The sequence below is a fragment of the Lepidothrix coronata genome, unplaced genomic scaffold (genome assembly GCF_001604755.1).
Source record: "Lepidothrix coronata isolate B3197 unplaced genomic scaffold, Lepidothrix_coronata-1.0 Scaffold84, whole genome shotgun sequence".
NCBI classification, from domain to species: domain Eukaryota; kingdom Metazoa; phylum Chordata; class Aves; order Passeriformes; family Pipridae; genus Lepidothrix; species Lepidothrix coronata.
Window position 1 is genome coordinate 2,746,122 of NW_016690264.1, and position 16,973 is coordinate 2,763,094.

The following is a 16,973-nucleotide window of genomic DNA, read 5'->3' on the forward strand; positions in this document are numbered from 1 at the left end:
ACCCTCCTGCTGCTCCCAGCTAATCCCTAGAAATCTGCAGGGTTTGTGCCTTTTTTAATGTAAAACCTAAAGGTGTGATTGTGCACCAAAGGGCTAGCAAGGAGCATGAACTGGGGAATTCCCTCTTGTCACAGCAGCTGCTCTGTCACTGCCCTTCCAGCTGCCAGCACCATCAGGTGCCTGTGCCTCTAATTCTGATCAGTGCACATCTTCTGGGTCCTCCTGCGTGAAACTGGGTGGGGGTCTGGCTGGCACCCTGGCAGAAGCACCATCCCACCTTTCTGCCTGGTACCCCTTCCAAGTCCTTCCCAGTGCCGAGACCAGCAGCTGGAGCCCACAAGCCCTGGTGTCCCACCAGGCTGGCCCTCCCAGAAGCAGTTTCTGAAAGCTTAACATGACTCTTACTGATGGCTCTGCTCCCTGTCTCTGCAGCACAACACCCTCCAAGCAGGGCAGAGGGAAACCTTCCTTCTCCCGAGTGAACTTCCCGGAAGACAGCAGTGAGGACACGTCGGGGACGGAGAATGAGTCCTACTCTGTGGGCACTGGACGAGGCGTGGGGCACAGCAGTAAGTACTGTGGCTGTGCAGCCACGTGCCCGGCTGGCACCGTCACCTGGGGGGACGCAGCTGACCCCTCTCTCCCCTCTCCTCTGGCACAGTGGTGCGCAAGGGCATGGGGCGCGGCGCGGGGTGGCTCTCTGAGGATGAAGATTCCTCCCTGGACGCCCTGGATCTGGTGTGGGCCAAGTGCCGGGGGTACCCCTCCTACCCGGCACTGGTGAGTACTGCCCATCATCGGGGCCTCCAAAATCCATGTCCCCTTCCTGCAGACTGGCTCTTGGGGTCCCCGTTCCCCTCTCAGCCTTCCCCTGCTCTTTTGGCAGATCATTGATCCCAAGATGCCACGGGAAGGCATGTTCCACCACGGCGTCCCCATCCCCGTGCCCCCCTTGGAGGTGCTGAAGCTGGGGGAGCAGATGACTCAGGAAGCACGCGAGCACCTCTACCTTGTCCTCTTCTTCGACAACAAGCGCACTTGGTAAGGCCGGGGCGCCGGGGGCTTTGGGGGGGGTGTCCAGAGACGATTGTAACCCTCAAACGAGGTGGCCCCCTGCTCCCCGCAGGCAGTGGTTGCCCCGGACGAAGCTGGTGCCTCTGGGGGTGAACCAGGACCTGGACAAGGAGAAGATGCTGGAGGGCCGCAAGTCCAACATCCGCAAGTCGGTGCAGATCGCCTACCACCGCGCCATGCAGCACCGCAACAAGGTGCAGGGCGAGCAGAGCAGTGACTCCAGCGAGAGCGACTGAGCCGGCCCCGCCGGCCGCTCCCCCGCCGAATCTCAGGGCAAACGGGGCTCGGGGACCCCCGTGCAGCTGGCCTGCACCCACTGGGGGACAGGGGACCGGGAGGGGTGGGGCCGGCCCCCCCGCGCCCCCCCCACTCTCCCATTCCCGGTGCCCACTCCCTCCAGCCTGCCGCTCCTCGGGATGCTGTTCTGGCCGCCGCCGTGCCCCAGGGCGGCCCCCGCGCCCCCAACCCCCCGTGCTGCCCCCAACCCCTGGGCCCAGCCCCCCCGGTCGGCCCCGCGCTTGGACGTTGTTTGTATTTATTTTGAAGGAAGAAAAATCTATTGATTCTTAGAAAATAAACCTCCGCTGCGGAGCCGCGGCCGCTGCGGGCGGGGCGGGAGCGGGGGGGGGACACGTGTGGCGCCGCCGGCCGCGCTTCCGTCGGCGGGCGGAAACCGGGGCGGGGAGCGACGGGAGCTCCGCCCGCGCGGGGTTTATCTGTGCTGGGGAGCGACGGGGCCGCTGCGGGGCCGGGGGGCACGGGCCGGGCGGCGGTGAGGAGGTGCGGGGCCGGGCCCGGCTGGGGCGGCCGAGGGCTCAGCGCCGCGCGGTGCCTGACCCCGCCGCCCCCGCGGGCAGGGGCGCGCAGCCGCCCCCCGGCCCCCATGAAGCTGCGGGACGCCCCGTCCGCCTGCCCGTCGCTGTGGCGCTGCCTGCCGTGCCCGCTGGCCGAGCTGCGCCTGGACCTGGTGCTGTCTTCGGGACAGAGCTTCCGGTGAGCCAGCACGGGGGTCCCGGCGCCCCCCGGCCCGGCCCTGCGTGCCCGGGCCCGCCCCGATGTGCCCGTGTGCGGCAGGTGGTGGGAGAGCAGCCCGGGGGCCTGGACAGGCGTGCTGGAGGGGCGCGTCTGGACGCTGCGGCAGGACCGGGACCGGCTCTGGTACACGGTGTACGGCGAGGAGGATGAGCACAAGGAGGAGGAACGGGGTGGGTGCCCCGCCAAAGCAGCCAAGCTGGACGGTGCGGAGACAGACCGGATCCTGCGCGACTACTTCCAGCTGGACGTGAGTCTGTCGGCCCTGTATCGTGAGTGGGAGGCGGCCGACCCCTTGTTCCGCAAGGTGGCCGAGGACTTCCCAGGTGAGGTGGCTCCATGGGGCCACAAGAGATGGCCACAGCACCTGCCCGGCATCCCCTCACTGTGTCCTGCCTGCAGGGGTGCGGGTTCTGCGGCAGGACCCTATCGAGTGCCTCTTCTCCTTCATCTGCACCTCCAACAACCACATTTCCCGCATCACTGCCATGATTGAGCGCCTCTGCCAGGCCTTTGGCCGCCACCTTTGCTCCATCGACGCCCGGCCGTTCCACGCCTTCCCGTCCCTCTCGGCACTCACAGGTCTGCTGTCGCCCCACCACTTCCACCCCACAATGACCTCGCCTGCGCCCACCCACATCCCTATGCTGTGTCCACGCAGGCACTGATGCCGAGGCCCGGCTGCGGGCACTGGGCTTTGGGTACCGGGCCAAGTTTGTCAGTGGGAGTGCGCGGGCCATCGCCCAGGGTCTTGGTGCTGAGGGGCTGCGCCAGCTCCGCACCGCGCCCTACGCCGAGGCCAGGAAGGTGCTGTGCGCCCTGCCTGGTGTAGGTGCCAAGGTGGGTGCCAGGGCGGGGGTGGGATGGGGAATGGGGTCCAGCATCAGGGGCTGACAGTGCTGCTGGTGGCAGGTGGCTGACTGTGTCTGCCTGTTGTCCCTGGACAAGGCTGAGGCGGTGCCAGTGGACACTCATGTCTGGCACATTGCACAGCAGCGCTACGGCGTGGCGGTGGGCAGCAAGAGCCTGACCCCCCGGGCCTACCAGGAGATCGGTGAGGGCAGGGCTGGGCCCTGACATGGGACCTCAGGGATGGTGCCTGTGTCCCCCATGCTGGCACTCACCCTCTCTCCACAGGCGATTTCTTTCGGGGGCTGTGGGGCCCCCGCGCTGGCTGGGCACAAGCGGTGAGTACCCCTGTCCCAGGCAGCTTGGGGCTCAGCCCTTCCCCCCATCCTGGCCATACCCACCCCATCATCTCTCTCCACTCCAGGTACTGTTCTGTGCTGACCTCCGCAAGGGCCAGGAGCTGACCAGCAGCCGGGATCAGGCCTGGGAGAGCCGAAGCCAGGACCACCATGGGGATGGGCCCCCCTAGGGACACCCGAGGAGGAAGAGTGGCTTGAGTGGGACACTGTGCGTGCTGCCAGCCTGGGACAAAGGGGGGTGGGCTGTGCCTGTCCCCTGCCCACTGTGTGTGTGGAGGGAGACGCTGCTTTTGGCAGTGAGGCCAGGGGGAATTAGGGCTATGTCCAGCTCCCCCAGAGCAGAGCCGAGCCAAGCACCTTTGGCCTCTTGCCTTTATTACAAGCAATAAAATAGAAACATCCATTTGGAAAATTCCCTTGAACATGCTGAGGGGGGGTGGGGGGTGGGACAGTGCCAGGCCAGGCGTGGACGGAGGGAGGGAATGGATGTGGGAAGGGGCCTGCGACACAGCCCCAAGCTGGGGGTGCTCCGTGGGGTGCCCCTGCCCCGATGCAGATCTCTGCTGTGAGCCTGCAATGAGGGCAGCCCCACAAACCCAGAGCAAGCACAGCAGGGTGCCCTCACACTGTCCCCCCTGCTCCTGCACTGCAGAGCCCCCCACCCCACATGGTGCCCATGGGAGGGCTGGGCCCCCCTGGTCCCCCCTGGATGTGGCTATGTGGGGCCGTGCTCAGTCTGGAGGGAGGCGCTGACCTCTGCTTGTGGGTGGGTGCCCACAGTCTGACCCTGCGGGGAGGAGCAGGGTGAGATCCTGGCAGCAGCCCTGGGGGGTACAGGATGGGGATTAAGGGGTCAGGGCTCACCATTGCTGGTCCCCCCTACCAGCCGCTCGCCGGGGCTGGTGGGAGTTGTCTGTCCAGGGATGTCCTGGCTGGTTCCCAACTGCAGCTTCCTCATGTGTCTCACCACTGCCGTGGCGTTGAAAGCTTGCTGTCAACCCCACAGTGTCTGTCACCTGACATGGGGTGCCTGGGAGACCTCTGTGTCCCCCAGCACCCCGCAGCAACCCCCACTCACCTTCCACTTGCTCTTTGCAAAGTTCTTCTTGATCTGCTCGCTCACTGACTGGTGGATGTTCTTGTCCAGGGCTGTGTCCCCAGCGATCCTGAAGGGAGATGGGGGTCAGCTGGGGCCCCCCTACCCCATGGCTGCTGTGGGGTGAGCCAGAGAAGGGGCAGATTGTGGCAGGTCACCCCTTACCAGGGATGCTGCAGTGCTTGCTCGCAGGTGAAGCGCTTGCTGGGGTCCTTCTCCATCAGGTGTTGGATGAAGTCCTTGGCTGTGACAGGGCATTGAGCAGCTGTGAGTGTCTATGCCCACCATTCCCTTGGGTTCTGTGACACTGTGCCAGGCTCCCAGCCCTCACCACCCTGGTGGTCTCAGCTCACCCGAGTCCGAGATGTCATCCCAGTAAGGTGAGTCAAACTCGTACTCGGCCCGCAGGATCTGCTCAAAGAGCTTGGCATCGTTCTCATCATAGAAAGGGGGGTAACCGCAGAGCCTGGGTGTGGGGGGAGAGGGATGCTGGCCCTGGGCAGCCCTGGGGGCCAGGCCCCCAGGACAGGAAGGGGTAGGAGGGGGGATACATACAGAATGTAGGCGATGACCCCAATGGACCAGCAATCCACTGCCTTGCTGTAAGGCTTCTGTGCCAGCACCTCAGGGGCTGGGGGGGATGGCAGGGGTGAGGGGGGACCCCAACCTGTGGGGATACCCCAACCCCACACCCAGGGTGGTGGCAGCCCACAGCAGGCACTCACCCACATAGCCGGGGGTGCCACAGGCCGTGGACATGACACTGCCACAGCCCTCGATCTTCGACAACCCAAAGTCGCTGATCATGATCTTGGAGTCCTCGTCCATGCTGTAATAGAGCAGGTTCTCGGGCTGCGAGGAGAGGGGGTTCAGGGAAGGGCAACACTGGGCTCCCCTCCTGCCACCACCATGAGGGTGCTGCATATGTCCCCCTCACCCCCAGCTGCTCACCTTCAGGTCGCGGTGGACGATGCCCATGTCATGCAGGTACTTGACGGCATCGAGGATCTGCCGGATCAGGGCACTGGCGTCCCGCTCGGTGTAGAAGCCCTTCTCCACGATGCGGTCAAAGAGTTCCCCCCCTGAGACCCTACAGGGATGGGCAGCACCCATCAGCACAGTCCCCCCTCCAAGACCTCTCTGGAGCCCCCCAACAACACTCACAGCTGCATGATGAGGTAGAGGTGAGTGCCACTCTCGTAGATGTCATCCAAGGCCACGATATTGGGGTGCTTGATCCTGCAGGGGGAGGTGCAGGGGCATGAGGGGGCTCCCACCTGCCCCCACTCCAGCCCCCACGGGACAGAGAGCAGCCAGGCTCCATGCTGCAGGGCATCACGCGCTGCCGGCTATTTTAGGCACTGGCAATAACATGCGGCAATGGATGCTGGCAGTGGGGAGCTGTGCCGGGTTGTGGGGGTGCCATGGGGTGGGACTTCCACCCTGGTGCTGGGACAGCCCCTACTTGTGGAGGACGGCGATCTCGTTCTCGATGCTGGTCTCCTTCCCCTCCAGTGCCTTCTTGGCGATGCACTTGATGGCCACCAGCTTCCGTGTCGCCTTCTCCTCCGCTAGGACCACCTCGGAGAAGGCCCCCCTAGGGGGGTTAAGGGATAAGCAGGGTGGGGGGGGGTTGTCAGCCAGAGCCATCAGTGCCACTATGCCACGATTGTCATGGCGACAGGCAGAAAGTCCAGCTATTTATAGGAGAAAAGCAAGTGGGAGCCGTCCGCTGGGATGGCTGGACAGCAATAGAGTGCCAGCAATAGAGCGCCTGGCACCACTTGTCCCTCCCGGTATGGCTGCACCATCCTATCAGACAGGATAAGGCTGTGATGCTGCTGGGGATGAGCTATGCTGGGGCTGAGCCCCGTGCCATGCCATCCCACAGCACCCAGGGTCACTCAAGGGCTGAGGTGCCCATTAGTAGCCGGGCAAAGCTGCTGGCAGTGCCCAAGTGGGGAAGTGACAGGCAGCATGTTCGCGCTGCGAAGGGCCCTAAGCCTTGACGTAATTAACGTGCTAATCCAGCCTAAGAGCCTTATGGTGCTGTGGGCACCAGTGGAAACCCCTCTGCCAGCTGGGGGACCATCCTTGGGCATGGCACAGCCACGCCGTGGCACAGCAGGAGGAACCAGCCAACGCCAGTGGGAGGTGGCACCTGCACCTGTGCCACACAGTGTCTCCCCTCATGCGCCAGCCCCACCTCAGGCCAGGATTTGAGCCGGTTCCACGTGGCAGGTCTGGCAAAGCCGGAGGGGCCAGACCCATCACGGTGAGTGTTGTCACCGGTGTGTCCCCCTGACTGTGACTCACGTGCCCAGGACATCTCGGAAGTCGTAGATCCGCCGAATATCCTCGGTCCTCTTCTTCCAGCTGGGCCCATCCTGCCCCAGCGGCATGGTGCCCCGTGGGGCCACCCACTCCCACCTGTGACACGAGTGAGAGACGGTACGGACAGGGTGTCAGCATGTCGGGATGGTGTGGGGACTCGGGGGGGTGACGAGGTGCTAAGGGGACGTGGTTTTCATCGTGGGGTCATGGGAACAAGCTGTGCCCGTGCGGGAGTTTTGGCGCGGGATGTCCCACTAGGGACACAGGCAGGCACCCTCCAGTTGCCCGGGCACGGGGCGGGCGGGCAGAGGGAAGGTCTCAGACACACGCGTGAGTGCGCGGGGGGGTCCCCACTGCCATTCCCCACGCCTGCCAGCTGGCACAGCCGCGCCGGGCGGGACACGCGTGGGAGCCGGAGCTGCGCAGCGCGGGTGGTGACGCGCAGCTCCGCCGCCGCCACTCGGAGCCGCGCGTGGGCATGGTGTCCGCGCGCGGGCACGCCGCCCCCGCCCCGCCCCGCCCTTACCGACGGCCCCGGCCCCGGGCCCGCGGCGGAGCAGCGGCGACTCCTCCCGGCGCGGCGCCGCCGGACAGCGCTGACGTCACGGCGGGGGGCGGGCGCGCGCCCGGCAGCCGCCAATGGGAGGGGGCGGTTCGGCCGCCGGGGGGGCCGGGGGGGGACACGCGTGACCGCGGGCGCGCGTGGACAGGCGGGGGGGGCGCGGGGAGGGGGCGCGCGCAGGGCGGCAACACCCCCGACACCCGCCCTGGGTCTGTTGTGGGGATGGATGCCTTGGGCAGACACGCGTGGAGCTGCAGGACAGACCCAGCCCCGCCACGCCTCAGCCCCCCCGCCCCAGATGAGCCCAGCACCAGCAGGGCACTCCCCCGCCCACACCCGACCCAGAGCAGGGCCGGTCCCCACGGTGTCCCCGATGTCACCACACCATCACCTGCACACAGCTGCTTTTATTGCCCCCGGTTGTGGCAATAGAAGCCACCATTACATGGAGAGCTTGGCCACCCACCCACGGGGTCCCCCGCCCCTCCAGCCCCTTCCCCTCCCCACATCCTCCAGCTCCCCTGTGGGGGTTGGAATCTCCCCACCCCTGGTCACAGAAGGACAAGGGACTGTGGGAACCACACCACAGGAGCCACCACATCTGGCCCCTGCAGTGACCTGGCTGATGTCACCTGAGTAACAGGGGGAGCACGGGGTGACATGGGAGCAGAAGCCACCAGCTGGGGGAGGCTGTCCACAGGAGAGATCTCCACAACTCCACGAGGTCCCAAGCCTGAATCAGTGAAAGCCCCACGCAGGGACGGGACAGCAGGTAGGCTCTGTCACCCAGGCGGGGAGGCTGAGCAGGCCCAGGGCATGCAGGAGGCTGTGCCCACTCCATCCTGCACTGGCAGGGTACAGGCAGAGTACAGGCAGGGCAGCACCCTGCAGGTGAAGTTCACACAGAGAGGGGGGTCCTCGGCCCCCTCTACCCATCCAGCAGCTTGAGGATGCTCTCCCGCTCCTTCAGGGTCTTCCAGGCCTGGTCCTTCTCCTTCTTGGTGGGCGTGCGCTTCTTCTGCCGGGCAGCCATGATCTTGCGGAAGGCGTCCATCACCTCGTTGTCGGCCATGCGGACACGCTGCCGCAGCTCCTGCCGGTGCAGCTCCTCCTTGGCCAGCCTAGGGGGCACACGGGGGTGTCAGTCCCCACCGGGCAGCCCCCTGCTCGCCCCCATCCCTGCCCGCTCGCTCTCACCGCAGCAGCTCGTGCTTCTTGGTGCGGTTGTGAGCGCTGAGGGCCTTGAGCTCCGCCTGCCTCTTGCGCAGCTCTGCCAGCACCTCATCCTCCGAGTCCTCGGCCGGGCGGTCCTCTGACTCCAGCAGGCCCTGGGCCACAAGCTCCTCCTTGATCCGACCCTCCAGGGACTTGGTGTGGGGGACGCTGCCAGGGCAGAGAGCAGCTGCTGCCCACCACACGCCCTTTGCTCCCCACGACTCACTGGGCAGGGAGCCAGCGCTGTGCTCAGTGCAGCCATGGGCGGTGCCCAGCTCCGGGCCTGCCTCAGCCACTCACCTGAAGGGCTTGTTCTGGCTGCGGGGAGACGTGCCGGCACCGTCAGCTCCTGAGTCCTTGCCGGCAATCTCAGGGATGGGGGAGTCCTCCACGGGGGAGATGATGTTTTCCTAGGAAAGGGAGCATGAGGGAAAGGTAAGAGTTAGTGCTGGGTTGTGGTGGTGCTGCCCCCCCATGGGGTCAGGCCAGGGCATGGCCCCACAGAGCCCCCTCACCTCCACAAGGGCCTGCAGGAGACGCTGCGTCAGGGGACCGAAGGGACACCCATCCTCTGGCTGCTCATGCTGGGCCTCCGACTTCTTCAGGAGGGCATCGACGTCTGGGAGGAAGCAGGAGAGGGAAATAAACAACCCCAAAGGTGACCCAACAGAGGTGAGCAGTGGGGCAGGGCAGCCTCAGCCCCTGGGGCTGGGGCTTGGCTCCACTGGGCACGAGTGCTCCCAGCCCCTCTAGGGAAAGGGAGGGGCGGGATGGGGGCACCTTTGGTGTCCAGCTCAGTCAGTGGCCCCAGGACACCTTTCTTCTTGTCGGCAGCAGCTGCTGCCCGGGCTCCATCCTTCTGCTCCTCCAGCAGGTCCTCCTGTGCCCAGCGCTGGGAATAATGCTTCCCCAGTGGTGGGATCTGCGAGAGCAGGGCTCAGCACAGCTCCTGGAGCCTCCGCCTTGCCTCCCACCTCCCCAGAACTACGGCAGCATCCCCAGCGGGAACATTTGCTGTGAGATACTGGAGAGGATGGGGAGAGAGGACACAGGATGGGCTCGGGAGCTTTTCACCTTGTAATGCTCAGCCTCATCCTCTGGTGGCTTGAGCAGCTCCTCCAGGACTCTGACCTCCTCATTAGTGAGATCGGCACAGTACGGCTCCACTGATGCCCAGAACCTGCAGGGACGGATGGACTGTGAGGGAGAGCTTCAGGGGAGCACGTGGGAGCTGATACACGTCCCCCTTCCCCGGGGTACCTTATCCCTCTGCTCTTGTGCTGGATGCTCCAAAGAAGGAGACAGATAATCCCAATGCCCCCCAACACCCACACACCTGTTTGGAGCATCATTTTTGGGAATGCGGGGCACTTCAATGGGATCATCCTGGAACTCATACTCCTGGATCTTGGGCTGCAAGTTCTTGGACTTGGGCCGGCCAGGGCCAGGCCCAGTCCCATGGCCCCCTTTGCCCTCCAGCTTCTGCTTCTTGGGCTTCCCATGTTTGACAGATGTGCCCACATCGTGGTCCTTGCTCAGCTTCAGGAACCGCCGGTCGCCTTTCTTATCCTGCCAGTCTGTCAGGATCTGGAAGAGAGTTCATGCCCCATCAGGTCCCATGCCCGGGGGACTGGGCAGGGCCGGGCCGGGGGCAGCCCCTGGACGAGAAGGAGCGGGACAGGGAGCCTGTCCCTGACCCTACACAGTCCCAGCACCTGTGTCTCGGCCTCCAGGACGCGGAGGCGGCGGCTGGCAGAGGAGAGTAGCGTCTCCAGCTCCAGCTGCAGTGTGTCCAGCTCCTCGATGCCGATGCCGTCATCTTCCGAGCGGGCCTGCACGGCCGTGTACCGGGGGCACACCTTCACGTGGTCCACCGACTTGAAGTCGTGGAACTGCAGCGGGCAGTCCTTCAGCTCGCTCATGGCGGCGGACACCGGGACCGGGGGGCTCCGGGGGCACCGAGCGGCGCTGGGGACAGGGGAACCCGGGGGAGAGGGGAGCGGAGCGGGGGGCTACGGGGGGCCGGGGAGCATCGGGGCTGTGAGGGATCCGGGCGCAGGATCACCGGGGGGAACCTGGAGTAATCACTGGGGCGCTGCGGGGACCCGGGGAGGGATCACGGGGCGGGATCACGGGGCGGGATCCCGGGGTGAGATCCCGGGGTGGGCTCACGGGGCGGGATCCAGGGGTGAGATCCCGGGGTGGGCTCACGGGGCGCGGCGGGGACGCGGCGGGGGGGCCCCGGGCCTGGGCCGCGCGCCCCTTCCGGCCCAGCGGCCGCCCCGCCCCTCGCCGCCCATTGGCCGCGCCGCGCCCCGCACCGACGCTCATTGGCCCAGCGTGCCCTCCATCTCCCTGCCCTAATATGGAAGAGCTGACAGGCGCGTACCAAGTGTGGCGCGGCGCGGGGGGGAGCCGCGCCGGCTATCGCCGCCGCCACCCCGCTCCGCGCCGCGGGGGTGCCGGGCCGCAGGGCGGGAGCTCTCTGTCCGCACCCCCTCCCGCCCGCCGCAGTGGGAGGTGCCGCGCATCCCGGAAGAGGTGATCGGCCACTTCCGCCTGCCGGGACCGGAGCGCCGCCACCACCGCCATGGTAGGGTGGGGGAACCGGGATGGGCGGGGGGACGGCGCTGGCACCGGGACTGGCATCGGCACTAGCGGGGGGTGATCGGGACCCGGGGGCTGCGGGTCGGGGGCTGGCGCAGGGGGCGGGACCCGGGAGCAGCCGGTCCCCGGTGCGCGGTCTGACGGCACCGCCGTGTCCCCGCAGACCGCCACGCTGCGCCCGTACCTGAACGCGGTGCGCGCCACGCTGCAGGCCGCGCTGTGCCTGGAGAACTTCTCCTCGCAAGTGGTGGAGCGGCACAACAAGCCCGAGGTGGAAGTCAGGTAGGGGGAGGGGGATACCGGGGGAGCCCTGCGGAGCTCCCGCTGCCCGTCCCGGGGGACGCGGGCCGGTCTCTGCCGTGCTCCGGGCACCCCCTGGCCCTCGGGCACAGCGCTGGTGCCGGCAGGGAGCCGGGGAGCTGCGGGAAGGAGGAGGGGATCCAGCTTGGGGACGAGGGAGGGACGTCCTGGGGGGGCGGGAAGCATCCTGCAGCAACCCCCCCCTTCTCTGTGATCCCCGCGGCTCCGCTTCCCTGTACCTCGCAGTGAATGCTGCCTTCTGAGTCAGCCCTGCCCTTCCTCTGCAGGAGCAGCAAAGAGCTGCTGTTGCAGCCGGTGATCATCAGCAGGAACGAGAAGGAGAAGGTACTCATCGAGGGCTCCATCAACTCTGTGCGTGTCAGCATCGCTGTGAAGCAGGTGAGGGGGCGTGGGCAGGGGCTGGCAGCTCCTGCCTCGGAGGAAGCCTCACTTCCCTTTTCTCTCCCCAGGCCGACGAGATCGAGAAGATCTTGTGCCACAAATTCATGCGCTTCATGATGATGAGGGCTGAAAACTTCTTCATCCTGCGCAGGAAGCCCGTGGAGGTGAGGGGGCAGAGAGGGGGCAGAGCAGCCCCCAGCTCTGCTCCTGGCACTGGGAGGGTGTCCAGGGCAGAACTGGGATGTGAGGTTGCATGTCAGTGACTTGGGTGCTGATCCCCAGGGCACTTCTCTCTTTCCCAGGGCTACGACATCAGCTTCTTGATCACAAACTTCCACACAGAGCAGATGTACAAGCACAAGTTGGTGGACTTTGTCATCCACTTCATGGAGGAGATCGACAAGGAAATCAGCGAGATGAAGCTCTCTGTCAATGCCAGGGCCCGCATTGTGGCAGAGGAGTTCCTCAAGAATGTGAGGCTCTGGAATGGGAGGGGGCGGGTCCCTGATTTTGGGAGTGGGGTGTGGCACTCAAAGCCACTGTGGCCCTTGTGCCCAGAGCCCCCCAGTCACCTCAGTGGGGACAGCGGTGACATTCTACCCAAGGACCGTCTTGGGAACAGGGAGGGGAGGGTGCCAAGGGTACTCGTACCCCCTTTCAGAGAATGACACAATTTCTCAATTGGAAGGGACCCACAAGGATCAGCCAGTCCAACCCTTACCCTGCACAGGACACCGCAACAATCCCACCATGTGAGAGTGTTGTCCAAACACTTCTTGGACTTTGTCAGGCTTGGTGCTCACGAAGTGCCAGTTTTGAGACCCCCAGAGTGTGCTCAGGGGCAACAGCAGCCTTGGGGTCTCAGGTCCTTTCGGTGGATGCTGTGATGGATGTGCAGTGCCTGGGGGAGGCAGCGGGAGAAGCTGAGTGTGGATCTCTGTGAGCACCACGCGGGTGTCAGGAGGGTGGTGAGTGCCCCAGGCAGGGACTGACAGCTGCGTTGTCTTCTCTCCTTTCCAGTTTTAGGCCGTGGTGCAGGACCCCGTGGCTCCCCCGTGCTTGTGCCCGCCGGGCACCGTGCCTGTGCCTGCTCCTGCTCCCTGAGAACGGCCGGGCCGGGCCGGGCCGGGCCCCACCTGCCCGTCTTTGGGCGGGGCGGCCGGGTGGGAGCAGCCCCCGCTTGCGGCAGCGCGGCCCCGGTGCTGCCATTGTCTCGTCTTGTTTTTTTAAACGGTCTCGTTTGCTGTATCCACCGCCTCCGACTCCTCCCTCCCGCCGCACCGGGGGATGGGGGGACCGCGGCCGGGGGGAGGGGGTGCAGCTCATGGAATGGGAAGGGGCGTGAAACTGGAGGAGTGCAGCACCATGGCAACAGCAAACGTTGATTGATGGTGTCGGGGAGGGCTATTGGGGCAATGGGGGGATATGAAAGGACTTGAAGGGGGCCTGGGGGCACCAAGGGGCTTGAGGGGGTCCTCTGGGTGTGAGGCACAAAAGGGTTTGTGGGAGGTGTGCGGTCTGAGGGGGGGGGCAGGAGGCTTGTGGGCACAGGGGGCTGTTTATCCCCCCTTGAGGGCAGTAGAGCCACTGTGGAGGCTGAGGCTGTGACGTTACAGCACTGCTGGGGGTGGGGGGGAGCCACATCCTGCACTTTTGACATCACACTAGAACTGGGGGCCACATCCTGCACTCTGACATTGCAGTGACACTGGGGTTTGGGGGCCACAGCCTGCATTTCGATATCAGTGGTGCTGGGGGCTGAGGGGCCAATCCTGCACTGGGCACCTGCTCCAGTCCCCAGCAGGACAGGGGACTAGGATGACCTGCTTGGCACAGAGGAGGCAGAGCCACCCACAGCTCCCCTGGCCTCAGGCTACCATGGAACAATGTAGCACAGAGAGCAGCACTGCAGGCACACAGCCCCCCAGCCAGGGGCAGCGCTGGAGCAGGGGACACTCCAGCAGTCCACGGGCCCAGCAGGCTGGGGACAAGGGCACAGTAGGACGTCCTGGGGCTGTGCCGGGCACCCGGGGCACTGGTGCAAAGCCTGGCAGGTCAGACAATGCCATGTCAGGGGCCCCAGGCTCAGCCAGGCAGAGGCAGGTGGGGCAGCGCCCTCTCCCTCGCTCTGCCCCACCCCGTGCTGGGGAATCTGCCCCACCCCGTGCTGGGGAAACGGGGCCACTGAGCTCAGACGGGGCTGTGCTCACACGGCTGGCATCAGCCACCACCGGCAGCCACCAGGATGGCCACCAGTGCTGGCTTGACCTTGAGCTCCTCAAGAAGGCCAAGCTGCATGTGGAGACAGCCATTAAGGTGAGGGGCCTGATTTCACACCTCCCCAAATGCTATGTGCTTGCCTTTATTGCATGTCTGGCTCAGGAGAGCTGAGCTGGAGGGACCAGGACTAGGGCAGGCTGAGCCCTCTGGTCTCTGTGCAGGAGAAGAAGATCTTCATGGTGCAGGGCCCCTACCCCACCATCCGCAAGCTCCTGCGGGCCCGGGGCTGGGTGGAGAGGAAGCCCCCCAGCGTGGGCAGACAGCTGGAGCAGCATCGTGGCAACCAACAGAAACAGCAGCTGGAGAGAGAGGCAAGGGAGGATGGCGAAGAGCAGGGGGAGGCAGTGCTGAACCCACGTGGTGGGGCACAGCCTGCCCTGGAGATCACAGAGCTGCTGCACTCCCCATGGCCACCCACTGAGGAGGAGGAGGACAAGGAAGAGCAGTGCGAAGAGGACCCCAGTGGCATCCATGACCTCATGGTTAGCTGAGAGGGCTGAGCTCTGCCACAGCCCCCAGCACCCTTCCCTGGGACCCCCAGGCATGGGGCACACCCTGGGATGAGGGCTCCATCTCCCACCCTGGTCCCTTCCCTCACAGTCCTACCTGGTGCGGGACCGAGTGCCAAACTTCGTCTGGGCCAACTACCTCAGTGCTGTTGACCCTCGGCTGCTGGAGCAGGACCATGTGGTGAACCACTATGCCCGAGTGGGTGCCTTCACCACCAAGGTGGGAACCCGGAGCCCTTGGAGAGGGGAGGACACGAGGGGTGGGTTCACTAGGGACTGAAAACCTTCTCTAAACAGGAGGGGCTGTGCCTCAGCCTGCAAAACCTGCCCTGGATCGAGCAAGCAGACCCCAACACCTTCTTCCCACGGTGCTATCGGCTGGGGACCACAGATGAGCGGGAAGCCTTCATCGGTGAGCAGAGGGGTGCTGCCCTCCTGTGCTCCCACTCTTCCCACATCCTGTGCAGGACTGATTGGGGACAATGCCTCCCTCTTGCAGACGATTTCCGCCTGACAGCAGCTCGCAGTCTGCTCAAACTGGCCCTGGAAGAGGCTGGGGACAGGCTGATGGGGACTGAGCAGCCCCCGAGCTCTGACAAGGGGCCAGGTGAGTGCATGGAGCTGATGGCAGGGACATGTCCGGGGGCTGAGCTTGGAGGCTGAGTCTCTGCTCATGGCTGTGGCCTGGGATCCCCTGCTCCCTCCCATAAACCCACCTTATGGGTGCTCTGCCCCCCACCCCATCCCCATGCTACCAAAGCCACAGGTCCCAGAGGGAGGCTCTGTGCTGCTTTGGCTCCAAGGCTGGCACATTAGCCATGTCTCTCACCCCATGCCATCCAAAGCAGGGCCAGGATCTCCCCTGTACCCCCAGCTGGTGGAGGAGGCCCTGGAAGTCTGTGAGCAGCACCTGGGTGTTCTGGGGCACCAGGACATTGACAGGGGCACCCCGTTCCCCTGCAGGACATGCATTGACTGGGACCGCTTTCTGCAGCATTACTACTGTGTGGCACAGTGAGTGCAGAGTGGGACAGAGGGCAGGGGACACTGTGGTGGGGCTGGTGCTGAGCTCCCCATGTCTCCCCACAGTGAGGGGGCCAGGCTGGTGCTGAGTGGGGCACAGCGGGAGCGGTGCCAGGACCTGCTGCGGCGCCTGGCGAAGCAGCTGCCGCAGTTCAGCATGGAGGGCAAGCTCAACGTCTGGATCCTCAAGCCTGGTGCTGAATCCCAAGGCAGGGGTAAGGCTGGAGGAAGTAGGGGACACACACAGGGTCCCCGCCGAGGAGGGGTCCCACCATCATTGTGCCCCTGTTCCCCAGGCATCGTCTGTGCGACGCGGCTGGAGGAGGTGCTGCGGCTGGCGCGGGGCTGCACAGCCCCCTCGGTGCAGGAGGGCAAGTGGGTGGTGCAGAAGTACCTGGAGCGGCTGCTGACCATCTTCGGCACCAAATTCGACATCCGTCAGTGGTTTGTGGTGACTGACTGGAAGCCGCTGACCGTCTGGTTCTATGGAGACTGCTACCTGCGCTTCTGCTCCCGGCCCTTCTCCCTGCACTGCCTGGAGCGGTGAGTGGCCCCCAGCCTGACCCAGCCCCCCAGCCTGACCCAGCCCCCCAGACTGACCCCAGCCCCCCAGACTGACCCCAGCCCCCCTCTCCCCACCCCAGTGCCAGGCACCTCTGCAATGTCTCCGTCCAGAAGTGGTACAAGACATCACCAGACCAGGACCCCCGCGTGCCCTCTGACAGGGTCTGGTCCAGCAAGCAGTTCCAGGCATACCTGGCATGGCTGGGGCAGGCAGATGCTTGGCATCAGGTGATAGTGCCTGGCATGAAGGCGGCAATACTGAGCGCCCTACGTAGTGCCCAGGACCAGGTGGGCTTCCGCAAGAGCAGCTTTGAGCTCTACGGGGCCGACTTTCTCGTGGGGGAGGACTGCCAGCCCTGGCTGCTGGAGATCAACTCCTGCCCCACCATGAGCCCCTCCTCAGCTGTGACCCGACGACTCTGCGCCAATGTCCAGCGGGACACGCTGCGCCTCGTGCTCGACCGCAAGGACAACCCCACCTGCTCCATTGGAGCCTTTGAGCTCATCTACAAGGAGGTAGGCTGGGGAGCTGGGGGGCAGGCACACCCTGGGCACCCCAAGTCCCCACTCCCTGCTGTGTCCCCACTCCCTGCTGTCTCCCCACAGGCAGCTATGCCCAGGCCTCTGTCCGGGCGCGTGAAGCTGATAGTCAAAGGCTGTTCCCTGAAGAAGGGCTGGTCTGCACAGCATCAAGCCCAGGTCAAGCCCCCTGCCACTGTGCCCAGTGCCACCCAGCACCCTGTGCCCCCAAGGGCCAGAGACACCCA

At 65.3% G+C, this 16,973-nt stretch overlaps 6 protein-coding genes across 10 annotated transcripts in view; 4 read left to right on the top strand and 2 right to left on the bottom strand.

Moving 5' to 3' along the window:
- Positions 1-1,676, top strand: part of BRPF1 (bromodomain and PHD finger containing 1) — a 12,725-nt gene extending 11,049 nt beyond the window's left edge. For both annotated transcript variants that reach the window (XM_017820561.1, XM_017820562.1), the window contains exons 10-13: positions 433-569; positions 662-780; positions 887-1,041; positions 1,127-1,676. In XM_017820561.1, coding sequence (XP_017676050.1) covers positions 433-569; positions 662-780; positions 887-1,041; positions 1,127-1,310 — 595 coding nt within the window. In that variant the 3' untranslated portion in view covers positions 1,311-1,676. The remainder of the gene's footprint in view (positions 1-432; positions 570-661; positions 781-886; positions 1,042-1,126) is intronic.
- Positions 1,677-1,956: 280 nt separating this feature from the next.
- Positions 1,957-3,692, top strand: OGG1 (8-oxoguanine DNA glycosylase). The gene is made up of 7 exons (XM_017820576.1): positions 1,957-2,067; positions 2,149-2,432; positions 2,509-2,688; positions 2,768-2,946; positions 3,019-3,160; positions 3,244-3,293; positions 3,380-3,692. Exons 1-7 carry the CDS (start codon positions 1,958-1,960, stop codon positions 3,482-3,484), a joined length of 1,050 nt encoding a protein of 349 aa, XP_017676065.1. The 5' UTR covers position 1,957; the 3' UTR covers positions 3,485-3,692.
- CAMK1 (calcium/calmodulin dependent protein kinase I) lies at positions 3,673-7,327 on the bottom strand. 2 transcript variants are annotated; one of them, XM_017820575.1, is made up of 12 exons: positions 7,271-7,327; positions 6,727-6,840; positions 5,876-6,007; positions 5,575-5,649; positions 5,362-5,500; positions 5,136-5,262; positions 4,966-5,041; positions 4,764-4,876; positions 4,576-4,654; positions 4,393-4,480; positions 4,198-4,305; positions 3,673-4,101 (listed from the first exon to the last, which is right to left on the bottom strand). In XM_017820575.1, exons 2-12 carry the CDS (start codon positions 6,810-6,812, stop codon positions 4,030-4,032), a joined length of 1,095 nt encoding a protein of 364 aa, XP_017676064.1. In that variant the 5' UTR covers positions 6,813-6,840; positions 7,271-7,327; the 3' UTR covers positions 3,673-4,029. The 2 variants fall into 2 exon arrangements, with proteins under 2 accessions (XP_017676064.1, XP_017676063.1); XM_017820574.1 differs by having other exon boundaries at positions 4,179-4,305.
- Positions 7,328-8,086: 759 nt separating this feature from the next.
- Positions 8,087-10,697, bottom strand: TADA3 (transcriptional adaptor 3). Its single transcript, XM_017820573.1, has 8 exons — positions 10,237-10,697; positions 9,858-10,108; positions 9,596-9,701; positions 9,302-9,443; positions 9,037-9,140; positions 8,822-8,931; positions 8,504-8,689; positions 8,087-8,427 (listed from the first exon to the last, which is right to left on the bottom strand). The coding sequence occupies exons 1-8, from the start codon at positions 10,441-10,443 to the stop codon at positions 8,235-8,237; spliced, it is 1,299 nt and encodes a 432-aa protein (XP_017676062.1). The 5' UTR covers positions 10,444-10,697; the 3' UTR covers positions 8,087-8,234.
- A 253-nt stretch (positions 10,698-10,950) lies between these two features.
- On the top strand, positions 10,951-13,078 carry ARPC4 (actin related protein 2/3 complex subunit 4). Its single transcript, XM_017820583.1, has 6 exons — positions 10,951-11,114; positions 11,292-11,410; positions 11,716-11,827; positions 11,899-11,994; positions 12,133-12,303; positions 12,851-13,078. Exons 1-6 carry the CDS (start codon positions 11,112-11,114, stop codon positions 12,854-12,856), a joined length of 507 nt encoding a protein of 168 aa, XP_017676072.1. The 5' UTR covers positions 10,951-11,111; the 3' UTR covers positions 12,857-13,078.
- An 87-nt stretch (positions 13,079-13,165) lies between these two features.
- The window catches only part of LOC108500063 (tubulin monoglycylase TTLL3), a 5,512-nt gene continuing 1,704 nt past the window's right edge, over positions 13,166-16,973 (top strand). The window contains exons 1-10 of one of the 3 annotated variants that reach the window (XM_017820564.1): positions 13,166-14,146; positions 14,272-14,592; positions 14,711-14,839; positions 14,917-15,031; positions 15,119-15,226; positions 15,468-15,633; positions 15,709-15,857; positions 15,939-16,185; positions 16,287-16,722; positions 16,813-16,972. In XM_017820564.1, the coding sequence (XP_017676053.1) occupies positions 13,649-14,146; positions 14,272-14,592; positions 14,711-14,839; positions 14,917-15,031; positions 15,119-15,226; positions 15,468-15,633; positions 15,709-15,857; positions 15,939-16,185; positions 16,287-16,722; positions 16,813-16,972 (2,329 nt within the window). In that variant the 5' untranslated portion in view covers positions 13,166-13,648. Of the gene's footprint in view, positions 14,147-14,222; positions 14,593-14,710; positions 14,840-14,916; positions 15,032-15,118; positions 15,227-15,467; positions 15,634-15,708; positions 15,858-15,938; positions 16,186-16,286; positions 16,723-16,812 lie in introns of those variants that run through there. The other 2 variants (XM_017820563.1, XM_017820565.1) reach the window with 2 other exon arrangements.

Excerpts from the sequence above, each read along its gene's own strand:
- TADA3 (XM_017820573.1), bottom strand. The coding sequence starts at position 10,443 with ATGAGCGAGCTGAAGGACTGCCCGCTGCAGTTCCACGACTTCAAGTCG. Across the intron at positions 10,109-10,236 it reads TCCTGGAGGCCGAGACACAG|ATCCTGACAGACTGGCAGGA; the intron begins GTGCTGGGACTG and ends ACTCTCTTCCAG. Across the intron at positions 8,428-8,503 it reads AAGAAGCACGAGCTGCTGCG|GCTGGCCAAGGAGGAGCTGC; the intron begins GTGAGAGCGAGC and ends TGTGCCCCCTAG.
- CAMK1 (XM_017820574.1), bottom strand. The coding sequence starts at position 6,812 with ATGCCGCTGGGGCAGGATGGGCCCAGCTGGAAGAAGAGGACCGAGGAT. Across the intron at positions 6,008-6,726 it reads TTCCGAGATGTCCTGGGCAC|GGGGGCCTTCTCCGAGGTGG; the intron begins GTGAGTCACAGT and ends TAACCCCCCTAG. Across the intron at positions 4,306-4,392 it reads TTGCAAAGAGCAAGTGGAAG|CAAGCTTTCAACGCCACGGC; the intron begins GTGAGTGGGGGT and ends TGGGGTTGACAG.
- ARPC4 (XM_017820583.1), top strand. Across the intron at positions 11,411-11,715 it reads AAGCCCGAGGTGGAAGTCAG|GAGCAGCAAAGAGCTGCTGT; the intron begins GTAGGGGGAGGG and ends CTTCCTCTGCAG. Across the intron at positions 11,828-11,898 it reads TCAGCATCGCTGTGAAGCAG|GCCGACGAGATCGAGAAGAT; the intron begins GTGAGGGGGCGT and ends TTCTCTCCCCAG.
- OGG1 (XM_017820576.1), top strand. The coding sequence starts at position 1,958 with ATGAAGCTGCGGGACGCCCCGTCCGCCTGCCCGTCGCTGTGGCGCTGC. Across the intron at positions 2,947-3,018 it reads TGCCTGGTGTAGGTGCCAAG|GTGGCTGACTGTGTCTGCCT; the intron begins GTGGGTGCCAGG and ends TGCTGGTGGCAG. Across the intron at positions 3,294-3,379 it reads GCGCTGGCTGGGCACAAGCG|GTACTGTTCTGTGCTGACCT; the intron begins GTGAGTACCCCT and ends TCTCCACTCCAG.